We start from the raw sequence: 16,386 nt of genomic DNA, 5'->3' as shown, positions 1-16,386 counted from the left end.
AACTGTACCTGCATCTACCACTTCCTCTGGCAGCTCATTCCACATATGAATCACCCTGTGTGTGAAAAAATTGCCACTTGGGTCCCTTTTAAATCTTTTTCACCTTAAAATTATGCCCTCTAGTTTTAAAGTTCTTAACCCTTTGCTATTCACCTTACCTATGCTGTCTCATGATTTTTTTAAATGAGTTGGATGATCCATTCTGTCTGTGTGCTCAAAGAGAAGACAGTGGTTTCTTTGTGAAATTCTCAGAACACGCTGTTAAAGCAGAAAACATAAACTCTTTCGAAGGAAATTTAAATATGTGGAGCAGACTGGCAATACCATGGATTGCTCATGTAAAAATAAGTACCAGCCAGCTGCGTTCTTCTAACATCCAATGATTTCATTCTACTGTGCAGTAGTTTGGGAACCTCCTGACTAATGTTCCTATCCTGTTTGGAGATAATGAGGCATAATGTAGAATCCTCTTTGCTCACTGAGGTTGACTAATTCAACGTCGTTCAGAGACTAGTATAGGACCTTCTTGGTCTCTGTGACTCAGCACTGCAATATAATTGCACATTGAGTCATCAGGCCCCTGACGTATTTTATTTCCCATTGAGATGACTGCTGCAGTCATCCTCCGTTACCTATCGTTTTTGTTTATCTCTCTGTCAGTCTGTTTGAACAAAGCCAACTGATTTGAAATTGTTTTTTCTGCGAAAAAGAACTTGAAGCCTTGTGCTGTAGTTTATTTCCCAATCTGACAGGAAAACAAATGTATAATGATTGGGATGGCCTAAGGAGAGAGACCTTTCACGTTGTTGCACGTGGATTCAGATTGATGCATGCTGAGACATACTCAACATTGCACAAGCTGAGATTGTGGCATCTTAGGAATTGCAGACACAAGTGTTGCTACCTTTTATCAGCTGATAGTCATGGATTTCTGAGGCAGATTATGCAAGCTTCTCAGAGGCTAAAGGTTTCCTGGAGAAATGAGTCAATCATGGTATATTAGAACATAAAGATAGTTGCTTCGGTAATTATAAGCCTGTTGGGAGATAGGTAATTTTGTATGCCTTGTATATTTCAAACTTTATTCTTAACATTAGCAACTTTAGTTCCTGAGAAAAATAAAATCCATAAATTATCTACATAGAGATGTACATTTCTGTGACTTGCATCAGCTTCTGATTTCTTTTGTTAAGTTTCCTCAGTTTCTAGTTAAACTGTTCTAATTTCGTTATTCTGTTCAGAATATGAAATTTAAGTTAGGGATGCAAAAAAATGTTCTAAAGATACATAAAACTCTAAAGGAGATGAAAAATTGATTAAAAAGTGAATGGAAGTGTTTTATAAATGCTGGCATGCATTACAAACTTGAAGGGGCATGTTAATTGCATATCAAGTGGATGTTTAATTATATTCAGATGGTGGGTATTATCAGAGGTACTGTACTGGTTCTTTTCAAATGAGAACGGTCCCTAGTACAAAACTAAGTAGAAACATTATCCATGATCAGATCAAAAGTGTGGTTGTTGGATAGATGATGGAAATGCATGTCTGTGAAAATAAGAAGTTTGTAAATATATTGAGACCACACTTCAGTCATTTCCTGGCTTTGAATTGTAACATCTAAATTCATGGATATAACACAGTAGGAAATCTGATGAGAGGAAGTGACAAGATTGAACTGAGGCTATTTCAAAAAAAGTTCAAAATTACAAAGGATTTGAGATGGGGAAGGGGATTTTTAAGTGTGCAACTGCAGAGAAACTTATTACTTGAAGTAACAAATAAATGATGGTCTTTGGAAATACAAACTGACTATGATCTCTAATCCTAGCTGTAACCTGGAGTTAATGGATGTAATCAACAATTGACTTTACCCCCCTTGTTTTTTGGCAATATTTGTTATCGCAATTTTGAAAGAGTTTGAAATATAGAGCAGCATTAAACATTTACGCACAAGCAATGACCATATATTACTCATGCTTGCTTTTCTGTTAAAATTAACAAAAATAGGATTTTTGAAAAGATTTTGATTTAATTTGAATCAGCTGTACTTTGTGAAACTTTAGATACTCAGAAACATGAGATAACCACAACAGTTTCCCTTTTGATTTCATACTGCATGTTTTTTCACATTTTGAAGTGACTGCAATATACTGTAAGAAAGCTGTAGCCATGGCTGACTTTATTTTATCACAGCAGAGTTGACACTAACAAATAAATACTATGCTGTCAGACAGATCATGCTGACATTGAGGAAAGATGTGCAAGAAGATATAAGTCCTCCTGACCTTCTAAAGGTCATTCATTCTAAAAATGCACAAGGCATGACTGGTTCCTACAATGACTGCCATGTAAAAAGCATTTGTGTGTTTGTGCTGCTAGTCACACAATAAATGAGAACGATCAATTGAGTAGGCAAAGAGGGACAAATTGGGGAATAAAATACACATAGAAAGTGACATTAAATGTAATCTGCACCACAGATATGAGAATTATAGACTTCCTGTAAATGATGTATACGTCTGCACATTCTTTAAATGCCAAAAATGGCGTTGATTTATGTACTGAATCATTTCAGTCATGGAGATTTGAACATATACACACAGTAATGAACTGTCCAACCAATGAGCTTGCAGCCGTTATCAGTACAGGAAGTTATAAAAACAGCTGACTTATCAGCTGACAGTGTCAGGCAAACTGAAGAGATTTGAGGAATGAAAAATAAGGAAAGCTTTTTTGTCCCCACTCCTTTCCTGAAGGTAGAATATGTGCTGGATACCTCATTTAGTAATTTACCTCAAATGGTCAATTTTCCTATGTGAGTGTCGACAGTGATTATTGACATGTTGTTTGACTGTGGTAATAATTGCAGCTAAGCCTGATTCCATTCCTCACTTGATGTTCACTCATTAGAAGTGGGGAGCAATCAGAAGCCAAACATCCAACTGGTTGTTCCCTCCCAGCAATGGTTGCGTTATAAATTAGCTGCTGAGAAATCCAAGAGCAATGGGGACACTTTGATTGTACTTAGTGTCCAGTCACAGAGACCCTACTTTTGCTACATCTCTGATTTAAATCAGCACAGACTTAATCCACACATTAGATCTGCAATCTTCCAAGTTAAGATGTTCAGTGCCACACAAGCATTTTTTTAAATTAATAATTCAACAGGACAGTTTTCTAGAGAAGGATGATGTCTGTAATTTTATTTATTTATTACAATTTTTTAACAATTTATGTCTGGCTAGTTTAAAACTTGGCAAATGTGTTCATGGGCAAGTACAGATCCATCCTGTCAGAATAACATGCGTACGGTGTATCGATTAAAAGTAATTCATAGTTTATGTTCTTGGGTCCAGCTCTGCAAGCTGTTGATGTGGTTAGCAACCACTGAAACAGCACACAATGTCATCTGATAGCAATAATTCCTTCTGTAGACTACGTGGTAGTATTGTCTTTTGATCCTCTATTCGAGCTCCAGCACATTCAATCTAGACCTTCTCTTTAAAGATAAATTCAAGATGAACTGCAGTTTTTGAGGATTTAATACCCATTGTCTCCCTAAATCTAACAAGGATTTTTGAGGTTTTGCTCCAGCTAAACACATGAACATTCACATGCCCAGTAGAATTCAGTGTGGAACAATAAGATGTTGTTTGCATTTAGTTGTAGCCCAGTAGGACCAAATATCCCCCAGATTGAAGCTATCTTGTATCAACTTGTTGCAACCTAGTTACTGATAAGAGAAATCAAAAAAACAAGAGTCTGTAAATTGTCTCAAAACACCTGTCATTTCAATTTTAAAGAATCTGCAAAGAATATGTTCCTTTGTTTTCAATTCTACATCATTGTAAAGAACACCAGTATCTCAAGAAGAGATTATAGAGATTGGGAGGGGCAACACAAGGGATGGATTTACAAGTACTTTCATAATTTCCACCTTCGATTCCCTTTCTGTTACCATACCTGCTGAGGTCTCCAGCTCTTTCAATCTCGATTTGCGAATTTCGAGGAAGTTTTACAGTAACAGCAACTTGTATTTACTGAAACACCTTTGACATAGTGAAATGCCCTGAGATGCTTCATAAGAATATTGTGACAAAATTTCACACCAACCCAAATAGAGAGCTAGCAAGACAGATGACTAAACATGTGAGAGCTCAGAGATCGGTATTAAGGAGTCTTTAAAGGAGAGAAAAGAGGCTGAAAGATTTAGCTACAAAGTTCCAAAGAGTTAGAGCCTTGTCTGCTGAAGTTACCACCACCAATGGTGGATTAATTAAAATCAGGGATGCTCAAGAAGCCAGAATGAACTATCTCAAAGCATTGAGGGTTAGGAAGAGATTATGAAGATAGGGAGGGGCCAAGTCATGGTTAATTTGAAAACAAAACTCAGGATTTTAGAGTGGACATTACAATGCTAAACCAGAAACCGATGTGAGCAAGCACAGGGGTGATGGTTGAACAGGACTTGGTGTGAAATATGTTAGATTTGGATAGAGTGGAACTTGGTAAAGTGGCAAGGATTATGTTGGTGTGGTCAAGTTTAAAACTAATAAAAGTATGATTGAAGGTTTCTAGTCACTTAGATGAAGCAAGAGCAGAGTGGGATGATATTACAGACAATGCTAATGGAAAGGTCGACTCATTTTGTTGCAAAAAGGAAGAAATATAGAATTTTTAAAAATGTGTGTTCCCATGAGTCATTTACACCAGTATTTAGTAGGAACTGAGCGCTTGAACATATATTTTGCTCACAATGTGGTCAATGTTTCTCAGAAAGGAGTGTAGTTGCATACATGTGCAAAAGAATTAGTATTGGAATCACCAGTTACAGAAGAGTGAATTGACTTCTTTCTTTTTAACCTCCTTGGTCAGCCATAACAAAGGTTTTTAATTCTTTTTACCACATACCTATTATCACACTTCATTAAAACCTAGTACCAATTGAATCTAAGAAGCCAATTGCAGGGTTTTCTTGAGTAAAAGACAGGAATTTTATTAATTATTAACCTTGAGAAAACTAATAAAATGTGATGCCAAATGTATGTATAAAGTTTAAAACGAAGAGAGTAGCTAGTACAATAGGAAGACAAAAAAAATGCAGTTTAAACAGTTCTTAGACTCCTTGAATTATTGTGGTGGAACCTGAGACTGTGGCTGTTTAGTTGATGTCTTATATCCTCAGCAGTAGTGAAATTTATAGAACCTTTTTTGTTCTCAGTGCGTGGATGTTTCTCTGACTTGTTCTATTACTGGTGCTGACTTTTGAGAAGATGAGAAGGAAACAGGAAGGGAGAAAATTTTCTAGCCGCTGCTATTACCCGTCCATTTTCTTTCTTTCTGTCTGCTGCTTTGCCAAGTAGTTACTGAAATATCATTCATTGATGTATTCCTGAGTCTAGCTCGATTGCCTTTCCAAGTAGGATAGTTGCAGACAACGTTTTCATGTCTGAAGTGTGCAATTTCTCATACAAGTATTAATTAAAACAGGAGATACAGGTTTCTTCAAGCCTAACTGCAATAGCTGGTTTCAGTGCCTTACATAAATGATTTCAGTTCAGATGATTCCATTTGTTCAACATTGGTTTACTGAACATGCCGGAGGCTGTGGTCAGGTAATTTCTGCTGCCATTGTAGGATTGTTTGTTTCTTTTTAAACTGGTTTAGTCCAGGTATGAAAATAAGATGATGGAAGTTGAAAAATTGCAAAAATGCAAAGCTTGCTTCTCACCTAAGAGTATAAGTCAGGCACTGTGGGGTTGGAATTGATTCTACAAATACTGTCTGACTATAACCATAGGTATGTGAAAGGAGGTATTCAAAACAAAAACTCAGATTAATTTCACTCAGCGTGTGTTTTAAAATCTAGTTAGGCACGACACAAAATATATGCAGAGGTGAACTTTTACTTACTGTAATAGCCATTCTAGGTGTCAACTTTGGTAGAGCTCTTGTCTTTATGTCAGGTTTTAGGAATGAGCCCCATCTTCCAGATGACACTCAAAGCCAAGGTTCCCTTACTCTTACAGGTGGACGCAAAACACCCTGTGGCACTATTCCTAAAGCAGCAAGGACATTCTTTTGGTGTTCTGACCAGTACTTACCTCTTAAACAATCCCACTAAAGCAAATAATCTGGATGATTTTTCTCATGGCTTTTTATGCGACCTTGTTATTTCCACATTGGCTGCTACATTTACTTTTAGGTGTGACTACACTTCAAAAGAAAATATCTTTGATTGGCTATAATTAGGATGCCATGATGTGGTGAAAGCTGGTAAATAGGTACAAGTCTCTTCATTTCTGTCTTACTTTATACACATTTCCAGAGCACCTTTGTGTAAATCTTGCATGACAGTTCTTCTAGAAAAAGATGAACTTGGACACTAATTCGAATCATTATTTGTCATTGATAGTCATTCATCCATCTATAGATTGGAGTTATTTCCAGTCCTAAAATACCAATAGAAGCACTGAAAACATAACACTCATTAACAAATGTGACTTCAGTCTCAGAATAAACTGCTGCACAGTTTAACCCTGCTTTACAAGGCTCTTCTGTCCCTGATTTGTGAAAATTTGCAGAAGCCAGTCGCTGAGCAACTTGTTTCAACTTGGACACAAACAAAAACCCAGATTAATTTCACTCAGTGTAACTTAAAATCTAGTTGGGCATGACACAAAATATATGCAGAGGTGAACTTTTACTTAGTGTAATAGCCATGCATTTATATATTTCTCTCTGATTTTGTTTTTTTTTCAGGATGCAGACCTAGCCAGACTTCTCAGCTCAGGATCTTTTGGAAATCTGGAAAATCTAAGCCTGGCCTTCACCAATGTAACCAGTGCCTGTGCAGAACAACTAATCAAACTGCCATCTCTTAAACAGCTAAACCTGTGGTCTACCCAGGTGAGGACCTTGTGTTTCTCAGATTTACTCTGGCTTCTGTTATGAAGAATCAAATGTTTCATTAATCATTCCTCACTGTATGATGCATCGGTAATATAGCAAGTTTGTAACTTGCTTTTTGTCTCTACTTTTGAAGTTCAGCATTAACTGAAGCTCGAGATAGACTTTGAGGCCAGCCTGGCTCAACTGCAGCCACAGAATGCCCTGCTGAGGGGCTCCTCCTCCATAATTTTTTGCCCCAGCTGCTAAGGTTATAGTTTATTTAAAAAATTTACCAAGGCAGGGAGAGAGGGAAGGTACCTCCATCTGGAGGCTCTCTCTCTCTGTGTCTCTCTCTGTGTCTCTCCTTGCATGTTGATCCCAAATCCCACCCCACCCATCTCCAAACAAGACCCTCCTGGACTGACCCTACAGAGAACCCCACATCCCTCTGAGTATCTGGCTCGAGAAATAATTAACATTGGAGACTGGTTGCTCTCCTAGCATTGGCTACAACTTCTGATGGCACTGCTGGGACTGCAGACCTGCTAGATTTTGATTGGCTGGCAGCTCTCCGATGAAAGGCTTCCTCACAAAGTGGGCAGAAGTTATACCCTGAGTCAATTACCGCCCAACTTCCATTAGTTCAGTTGGGAGCTTCCAAGCCGAACGGAGTCATTTAAGCTGGTTGGGGTGGTGGTGGGGTGGGGGTGCGGGGGCATCCATTCTGCATGAAATTGCATCCACTATTCCAGCTGGGGCTCAACTACTGTTTTATGTCGATTTTTGAATAACTTCCTGGGTTTTGTACTGTTATGCCTTTATTCAAAATGCCCAGGACCACTTTACCACTTGTTCAGTCAACCTGTTCTACCCCAGAGTGCAGTCGATGCTGTGACACTGAATTTAAGATGAAGTTAGACAGATTTTTGATTGGTAACAGGTTATGAGAAGTGGATGGGAAAGCAAAGTTGAGACCCAGATGAGATTGTAATTAAAGGCACCTCCCATGCCGTTTATGCTGTCTTCCATCCTCTCCCGTCAGGCAGAAAATAGAAACGTTTGATTAAACATACAAATAGAGTCAAGAATAGCTTGTTCTCTGCTGTTATCAGACTCTTGAATGGACCTTTCAAATGTTAAGTCCGATCTCGCTCTCTCCCTCTCTCTGCACCTTCTCTGCGGCTGTAACACTGCATTCTGCACTGTGTTCTGCTACCCTGCTGCACTTTGTATGGTATGATCTGCCTGTATAGTGCACAAAACAACGATTTTCACCGTATCCCGGTACATGTGACAACAATAAATCAATCAATCCATGAATCAGATTAGTCATGATTGTATTAAGAGGCGGAGCAGGCTGGAGGGACTGAATTGCCTAATCCTGCCCTTTATGTTCTGTAATCTTCCAATGATGTGAAGGCGCCGGTGTTGGACTGGGTTGGGCAAGGTCAGAAGACACCAAGCTATAGCCCAACAGGTTTATTTGAAACCATAGCTTTCGGAGCACTGCTCCTTCGTCAGACTATAACCTGGTGTCGTGTGACCTCTGACCGTGATCTTCCAACACCTTGCCAATGGACAAGCCTTCGTATCTACCACTGAAGTAAAGAATGAGGAAAGATGTTTACACTGCCTTACATCATAATATGAATTTGTAATGGATACCCTTATCCCATACAAACGTGTATAAGGATGAAGTGAATACTATGAACAGTTGGTGAACAGAGATAAAAGAGGCATCTGATGAAAATGTTGAAGTGAAGGAAGCGGCTCTGGTTTCTTATCATTTTTAAAAGATTTCTTATGAACAGATGATCTAAATGAATCACAACAATCTTGTTCAAGCGTACCAGTGATGACTTTCATCTCAAAGGAATGGCTGCAGCCTGTAGGAAATGATCAGGGAGGTGAACAAAGCTTTAAGTTTAAACCAGAAGTGCATTAAGTTTTGTTAATTTAACATTAAATACTGCGCATCTGCACTCTTAGCGTATGCTAGGAAAGCTTATTGCAAAACTATGCACTCTGCAGCCTCCTGTTCATTAAAAATCACTGGGTGGAAAGTTATGGGAAGGGAATGAACAGTTTTGTAAAATGTGCTCACAGCCTGTGCTAGTTGAATTCTCACTCCATTATTTTTAAAACTGTGTTTGCCAAAGCTCCAAACCAATTAAATTGTCCAGTACCAGACAGTGCTCAGGTGCCAGCTGCCATTACATTTTTAAATTGAACAAAAGCATACCAATCACCAACCGGGACTCTAAGGTATACTAATCCCAGATATCAAGATGAAACGTCCAAAATTCAAGATCTGTAGCAAACCGAATTCTCTTTATCACTGTAAGAACATGACAGTCTGCCTCTCAATCTGTTGGAAACAAATATTTTTATGGGGAATGATGTGTAAATTGTTTGACATATTATATTTCTCACACCTAATATGTTCTGCCTGGCAGAGACAATGCCACAACTCAGACCCATTTTTGAAGTAAGTTGGAGAAGAAATTTAATATCACTAGAACAAAGTCAATTTTAAAATGGCTGTATAATCTTCAAGTAACTGTGAAGAGGAAGAAATCTATGTTAATGGAAATTCTGAAGAAGTTAATTGAATCAGCAGTTTATCTAGTGACATTCGATGTGATCAGGCTGTTACAATCTGATTTTATTTACTGAGCTTGTGTCTTCTTTACAGTTTGGTGATGCAGGGTTGCGAGTTCTTTCAGAGCACCTCACGTCACTGCAAGTTCTGAACCTTTGTGAGACACCCGTCACAGATGCAGGCCTCCTGGCACTTAGCTGTAAGTGTAGGACAATTCTCAACCTTATGGGAATGGAAAACCAGTGTTTGTTAACCCGCTGTATTGGCACGTTTCAAATTGAAATATGAGCAAAGGGTGTACCCCAGCAACATGAACATGCAACACCACATGAAGGTGCAAAAAGTGTGGTTTGCATCAATCCATGACATTGGAAACACTGTCAATATTGTACCAGGTTTAAAAAAAATCAAAATTGGGAAGTTATGTTTGTTAAGAGATTGAACAGTGATCAATTGCATAAAGTGCAGCAAACATCCTTTCAGTCTAAAGGAACCAGTTTAATACTGTGGGGTCTGAACGTCTATAACAAAACTATTGCAGAACATCACACTATTCCTCTGCTTGGTAGCTGCAGGCTCCTTGACTTCATTGTGCATATTAAACATTTACCATTTGAAACAAGCAGGGCGTGATTGGGAGGACCAGGTTGACTTTCAATCTCTAGCTTTTAAACGTTTTCCATTACTGGGATTTTCCTGATGTCATATCTGCCTCTCTTGTGCAATTGATGCCATGATCCATTGACAATGCCATTATCATTGCATCAAACAGGATGCTAAAAACTGAACTAAATTGATCTTAGTCCTTTTTGTTTTGTCTAACAATCCCTATTCTTTCATTTTAATGAGTTGACCCTATTTTGATCCATTTTGCATGGGCAAACTAATTTATAGTTTACTCCCAAAGAAAGGGGTTTGAGAGGAACAAGGGCTTGTCTCTCTACTGATAATTGAAAATAATATGCTGTGGTTGATTTTTGGCTTTCTTCATTCACACTGCTCTGGATCATTCCCAGCACCATGCTGTTGGAAAGCTGGGCCCTTACTGCCTGATGTCTCAATCATAGAAGCACACAGATGGGTTTTAACACAGCCTCTGCAGACTTGTGAAGGCCAGAATCAGGACAAAATGCCAGATCTCAAGCCTATATCTGCTGCCATTGTGTCCCTCTGACACAATTTTCTTGGAGGCAGCGACCTATTTGGTATCCTCAGGTGAGATGCTGATAGTTCAGCCAAAGGCCAGGCAGCTCTGGAGCCTCAAAAGCTCCACCTGTAGGCAGCCCCGAAGGCATGTATTTTTCTTAAACATGAGAAAGCCATTGGGTCCTTAGAAATAGCCTTCTGCACCCCCCCACCCCAGCAACCTTTTCCCTCAAACCTCCCCCAATCAAAACTGTAACCACCTCCATTAGTTCCTCACTTTCATGGAGCATACAGAGCCATCTTATTTGCCCGTGGGAGAGCTCCCTGGCAGCAGAAATGAGGAGGAACCATCCTGAGATGGCATTACCTACCCCACCGCACCCCACTCCACCCCATCCGTGAGTTCCCATGGATTGAGTTACCCCCAGCTGTTCTCTCAGACTCTTCGGAGTCTGTTTTCAAAGTAGATTTGACTTGGGATCGGAGACAAACCTTGTCCCTCTGTGGAGGACGTAACATGGTTACAACAAAGCAAGCAGGAACTCCTTTGCTCTGATTTAGTAATAATGTCCGAGACAAAGACGAAAGAGAATCCAATGTGTAAAACTAAATTTAAATTGATGACGGCGGAAAAGGTTTCAATGGCTTTGTTTGTTTGGGAAGAGGTTTCACTATGGGAAGGCTCCTTGAAAACATGTAAGTAAACTCTATCAATGAGCCTGCAGCTTGAAATTTGTGTTCTGTTGTCAAAAGTTCTAATGAAAATATGTGTATTTTACCTTTTAGCCATGAGGAGTCTGTGCAGCTTGAATATGAACAGCACCAAATTGTCAGCTGATACATATGAAGATCTGAAGGTAAACGTCCTGTTCAAAGCAGCATCTTTGACTTGCTTTATGATTATAACAACCCTAGTAACTGAGAAACAGAATATACACGATTATAATTGGGACCTTTCTCTGCAGTGGTAGCTAAATCTCAATGAGTGTCAGGGAAGAAATCAAACTTATTGCCCAGAGGATGGGAAATGTGATATCAATGGGCCATAATTTGCTGTTAAAGGCCACCTAAAAGAATCATGCTGCTAATTAGACTTACTTTTGTACATCCAGGCTCTTTAATTTGTTCTGTCTAAGGCCACTTTTTAGAATACTGCATTCAATTCTGGTCTCCCTGCTATAGGAAAGATGTTGTTAAACTTGAAAGGGTTCAGAAAAGATTTGCAAGGATGTTGCCAGGATTGGAGGTTTTGAGCTATAGGGAGAAACTGAATAGGCAGGGGCTATTTTCCCTGGAGCATCGAAGGCTGAGGGGTGACCTTATAGAAGTTTATAAAATCATGAGGGGCATAGATAGAGTAAATAGACAAGGTATTTTCCCCGGGGTGCAGGAGCCCAAAATTAGAGGGCATACGTTTAAGGTGAGAGGGGAAAGATTTAAAACGGACCTAAGGGGCAACATTTTCATGCAGAGGGTGGTGCATGTATGGAATGAGCTACCTGAAGAAGTGGTAGAGGCTGGTACAATTGCAACATTTTAAAAGGCATCTAGATGGATTTATGAGTAGGAAGTGTTTAGAATGATAAGATCCAAATACTGGCAAATGGGACTAGATCAGTTTAGGATATCTGATCAGCATGGACAAGTTGGAGCAAAGGGTCTGTTTCCATCCTGTACAACTCTGTGACTCTATAAGTCATTCAGAGTATCTCAAACCTTATCACAGTGATCAAGATGGAGTATCTGGACCCAAGCGACCAAGGAGCACAACTGAGCCGAGTGGTCTCCAAATCATAGATTATATGTTTTTTAAGAAATGGATGATGTCATCTTTCACCTTGTGACTTTGGATTCTTTCTTGGGCACTGTCACCAAATCGCAAACTGAAACTGAGATTTTTTTTGTTAGGCAAAGGTGTTGAGAGTTGTTGAAACAAGCTAGGTAGATAAAGTTTAGATGCAGATCAATCGTGAATGGATTGATGGCTGACTGGCCAACTCCTGTTCCTGTGTTCCATTACACAAGGCTAGCATAACAAACAAAATATTTGCATTAGGATTAGTAAAACAACAATTTTAAAAAACTAATTGCCAGTATTTGTTGTCTATCATTATTTGCCTTTAAGGAGGTGGTGATGAGCTGCCTTCTTGAATCACTGCAGTCCATTTAATTTAGGTAGGACCACAATATTGTTAGGGAGGGTATTGCAGGATTTTGACCCAGCGACACTGAAGGAACAGCAATATATTTCCAAGTCAGGATGTTGAATGGCTGGAGGGCAACTTGCAGGTGGTGGTGCTTCCATGTATCTACTGCCCTTCTAGATGATTGTGGTCATTGGATTTTAAGGTACAGTACACACTGCTGCTCCCGAGTGTCAGTGGTGGAAGGAGAGAATGTTTGTGCATGTGATGCCAACTAAATGGGCTGCTTTGTCTTGCATAGTGTTAAGCTTCTTGAGTGTTATGGGGACTGCACCATCCAGGTAAGTGCAAAGTATTCCATCACACACCTGACTTGTGCCTTGTAGATGGTGGACAGGCTTTGAGGAGTCAGGGAGTGAGTTATTCCCTGCAAGATTCCTAGCCTCTGACCTGTTCTAGTCACAGTATTTGTGTTTAGTCCATTCAGTTTCAGTTCATCTCGGTTGGCATTCCAATTCTAATATCTACTTCTGTGTTACCCATGAAGTTATGCACTATTTGCCACCATTAAACACTTTGGGACTTTTTTTTAATGAAATATGCCATAGCAAAGCAAGTTGATGATGACCAAGTCCCTATTATGCAGACACCTGTTTCTGTTTGGGGAAATGTATTCCATAACATCAGATCAAATACTAACTATATTGTTACTTCGATATCCAATAGGCAAAGCTGCCAAACCTCAAAGAAGTGGATGTCCGCTACACGGAAGCCTGGTGAATTCCTCGCTTGATGGTCAGTGACAAATCATTCTTTTATAGAAGAATCAGAAAAAGAAACTTTTTTCCAGCATTTTTACCTTGGGCCAGGGATTGCTGAGATCGCCAGCTCGGGTTCTTTCACCAGAGGCCTGTACACTGCTGGGCTCATTATGGACCCTGCTTCATTCTTAATGCTTTTTGATTTCTGAAGATGATTAAAAAAAAGTGTGTAGCAGCAATCCAGCTACAAAAGGAAACTTCCTGCTCATTAATTGCCTTTGTGTTCATGCTGTGTGTAAAAAGATATCTTTTTCTCTTGTTCACTTCATCTACTTGAATGGACCAACGTCAAACCGATTTGGAAGTTCTCTGCCTGAAGATATCAACTATTCGATGGATACATTACCTTTGCCATCCCAAAACCTTGCAGTGACATGCAAAGTGATTTTGTTTTTTGTACATAAGTTTTAAATCACACACATATTTAAAAATTGTTCACATAGCAGGTCTGGGACCTGATTCTTATTTATGGATTGTAATTCTTTTACCTGTTTTTGCATATAGTACTGTATAAACTAGTTATTTTGGCTGTCTAGTAGCCTGGAAGCTCTCCTTTAAGTGATTTTATGTTGCCTTTATGAACTTATTTTGTCTGTCCTGTTGGATCACTGCGACTTTTACAAGATTCAGAAAACAACAAAACAGCTGGGTTTTCTGCTTCACCACTGACCAAGAGACTGAAACTTTGAAAGAAATTAAGAGGTGAACTTTTATTTACAAAGACCAAATTGCCAATCATTTTCTGAAGTCGTGGTGAGGTTCCACCAAAGTTAACTGAGTCCAAATGTTTTAAAAGAAACATCACTTTATATCTTCTTTGTTTTTTTTCTTAAATGTTTTGCCTAATTTAAATTTGCTTTCCTCCCCCTTTACCCAATTTGTGCATAGTTCCAACATGCATGTGTGATTTGCATGGTCCTAGCAGCAATCCTCTTGTCAAAACCTTAAGCTTGACTTACTTTGTGATAGCAACCACTATGAGTGTTCCATAAGGTAATGGAACACTTTGATTATTTTCTGTTCTGTTGCCTTTATTTCATATGAGCCTTTGTTGTATAGAGCAAAGTTATCTCTGTCATTTTTAGCATGGTTGCTGCATTGCAAAATTTACAGCATCTCAGAAAAAAATAACAAAAAAAAATTGTAACATGTACCTTTCATTTTGTTTTGTATGTAACTTATCCAGGAATGGAGGCCAGGCTTCTTTGTTTTATACCTTGTAGCTTTTTCACTTTCCCTTTTGTTTTGAACTGGTTAAGTCTTAATCAGATTAGTGTGCCAGAGTTCTGCATCGAGTCTCAAACTGCATGATGATGCAGATGTGGAAAATAAAATTTAAAAAAATTGCAGCCATTGTTTATCATCAGCACTGTTGCTTTTATCAGATGGTTTACTACTGTTCTGTAGCTGTTGTACAAAGAGATGTGAAATAATTTCAGGCAAATAAACAGTAAGTGAGTATCTTTCACTTGTGTAGTCGGTTTCGTTTAATCAGCATTTATAAATCCAGGCTAGGTGAATGGTAAAAGAAGACAATGGATCTCCCTGATATGTACTACCTATTGCAACAAGTCTTAATCTTAATTGCTCCAATGTTGATTTTTGTTTTTAGGTAAGCACAGAACCAATATGCACATAGCAAGGTTTCACAAATAGCAATGAGCTAGATGACCAAAATGTCATCTGGCATTGATTGAAAGATGTGTTGGCTAACATCTCTCCGATGGATAGTGCAATGGAATCATTAAACCCATCCAAGTCAGCAGTCTGAAACTTGGGTTAACACCTCATCCAAAAATTTGCATTAATAGTTTTGTTTTAGAATAGAATATCCTTTATTGTCATGTGTACTCCACTGTAGAAGTAGTGAAAAGCTGTTACAATGCCTGCCTCTTATGGCACCAAATTAGGTACAGGTACCTGGGTACAAATCTTGGATACAAAAGAGGATTAAAAAGTAACAAAACCAGAAATTGCCGGAAAAGATCAGCAGGTCTGGCAACATCTGTGAAGAGAAATCAAAGTTAGTGTTTTGGGTCCGGCAACCCTTCCTCAGTTCTGAATAGTTAACTCTGATTTCTCTGCACAGATGCTGCCAGATCCGTTGAGCTTTTCCAACAACTTCTGTATTTTTCTCTGATTTACAACATTTGCAGTTCTTTCAGTTTTAGTTTAGGAATAAGAAGTAGTTGCGTTACTTTAGAGTTTAAAAGAATAAGTTAGAAATAAGACTTGTTTAAAGGATTGACATAAGAGTCAGGTAAAAAGTTTCAAATAAACATTACATTGTTGCAGCTCAGCACAGGGGCTCGACACGTGGTCTGACCACCCGCACAAAGACCCCAGTCCAACAGCTGTCCCCACACTGCTCCTATGCCTCCAGTCTGCTCCATTTCAGCACTCAGCTGTTTCAAGATAAGTTCCAGGACTACCTCCCCTCTGCTGGTCTCTGCCCCGGACTCATTGCTCTGGGACTCATTGCCCGAGCGCTGTTGTTCTGGGACCTGCTATCCATTACTCCCTCAATGCTGTAAAATAAAATCAATGTAGATTAGTAATGATAAAAAGTCTCAGTTTTCCCCCTATTCTGAGTCAGTATCAAATATTTATTATGGACGTCTTTTGACATGAGCTTGCTTGGAATTTCAAATTGAAATAATGTGTGAAAACAGTTCTACGGAAATGGCTATAGAGGTATAAAAATAATCACGAGGGGCATACATCAGGTGAATAGCAAAGGTCCTTTGCCTAGGGTAGGGGAGTTTAAAACTAGAGGGCA

General features: G+C 39.0%; 1 protein-coding gene across 1 annotated transcript in view; it reads left to right on the top strand.

Moving 5' to 3' along the window:
• The window catches only part of LOC109911124 (c-Maf inducing protein), a 102,004-nt gene extending 86,929 nt beyond the window's left edge, over window positions 1–15,075 (top strand). The window contains exons 18-21 of the mRNA XM_048605962.1: window positions 6,766–6,912; window positions 9,590–9,695; window positions 11,429–11,499; window positions 13,513–15,075. Coding sequence (XP_048461919.1) covers window positions 6,766–6,912; window positions 9,590–9,695; window positions 11,429–11,499; window positions 13,513–13,566 — 378 coding nt within the window. The 3' untranslated portion in view covers window positions 13,567–15,075. The remainder of the gene's footprint in view (window positions 1–6,765; window positions 6,913–9,589; window positions 9,696–11,428; window positions 11,500–13,512) is intronic.
• The last annotated feature ends 1,311 nt before the right edge of the window (window positions 15,076–16,386 follow it).

The sequence above is a fragment of the Rhincodon typus genome, chromosome 15 (genome assembly GCF_021869965.1).
Source record: "Rhincodon typus isolate 14 chromosome 15, sRhiTyp1.1, whole genome shotgun sequence".
Taxonomy (NCBI): Eukaryota; Metazoa; Chordata; class Chondrichthyes; order Orectolobiformes; family Rhincodontidae; genus Rhincodon; species Rhincodon typus.
The sequence above is the reverse complement of the archived record's forward strand: the minus strand, read 5'-3'. Positions and strand labels throughout refer to the sequence as shown.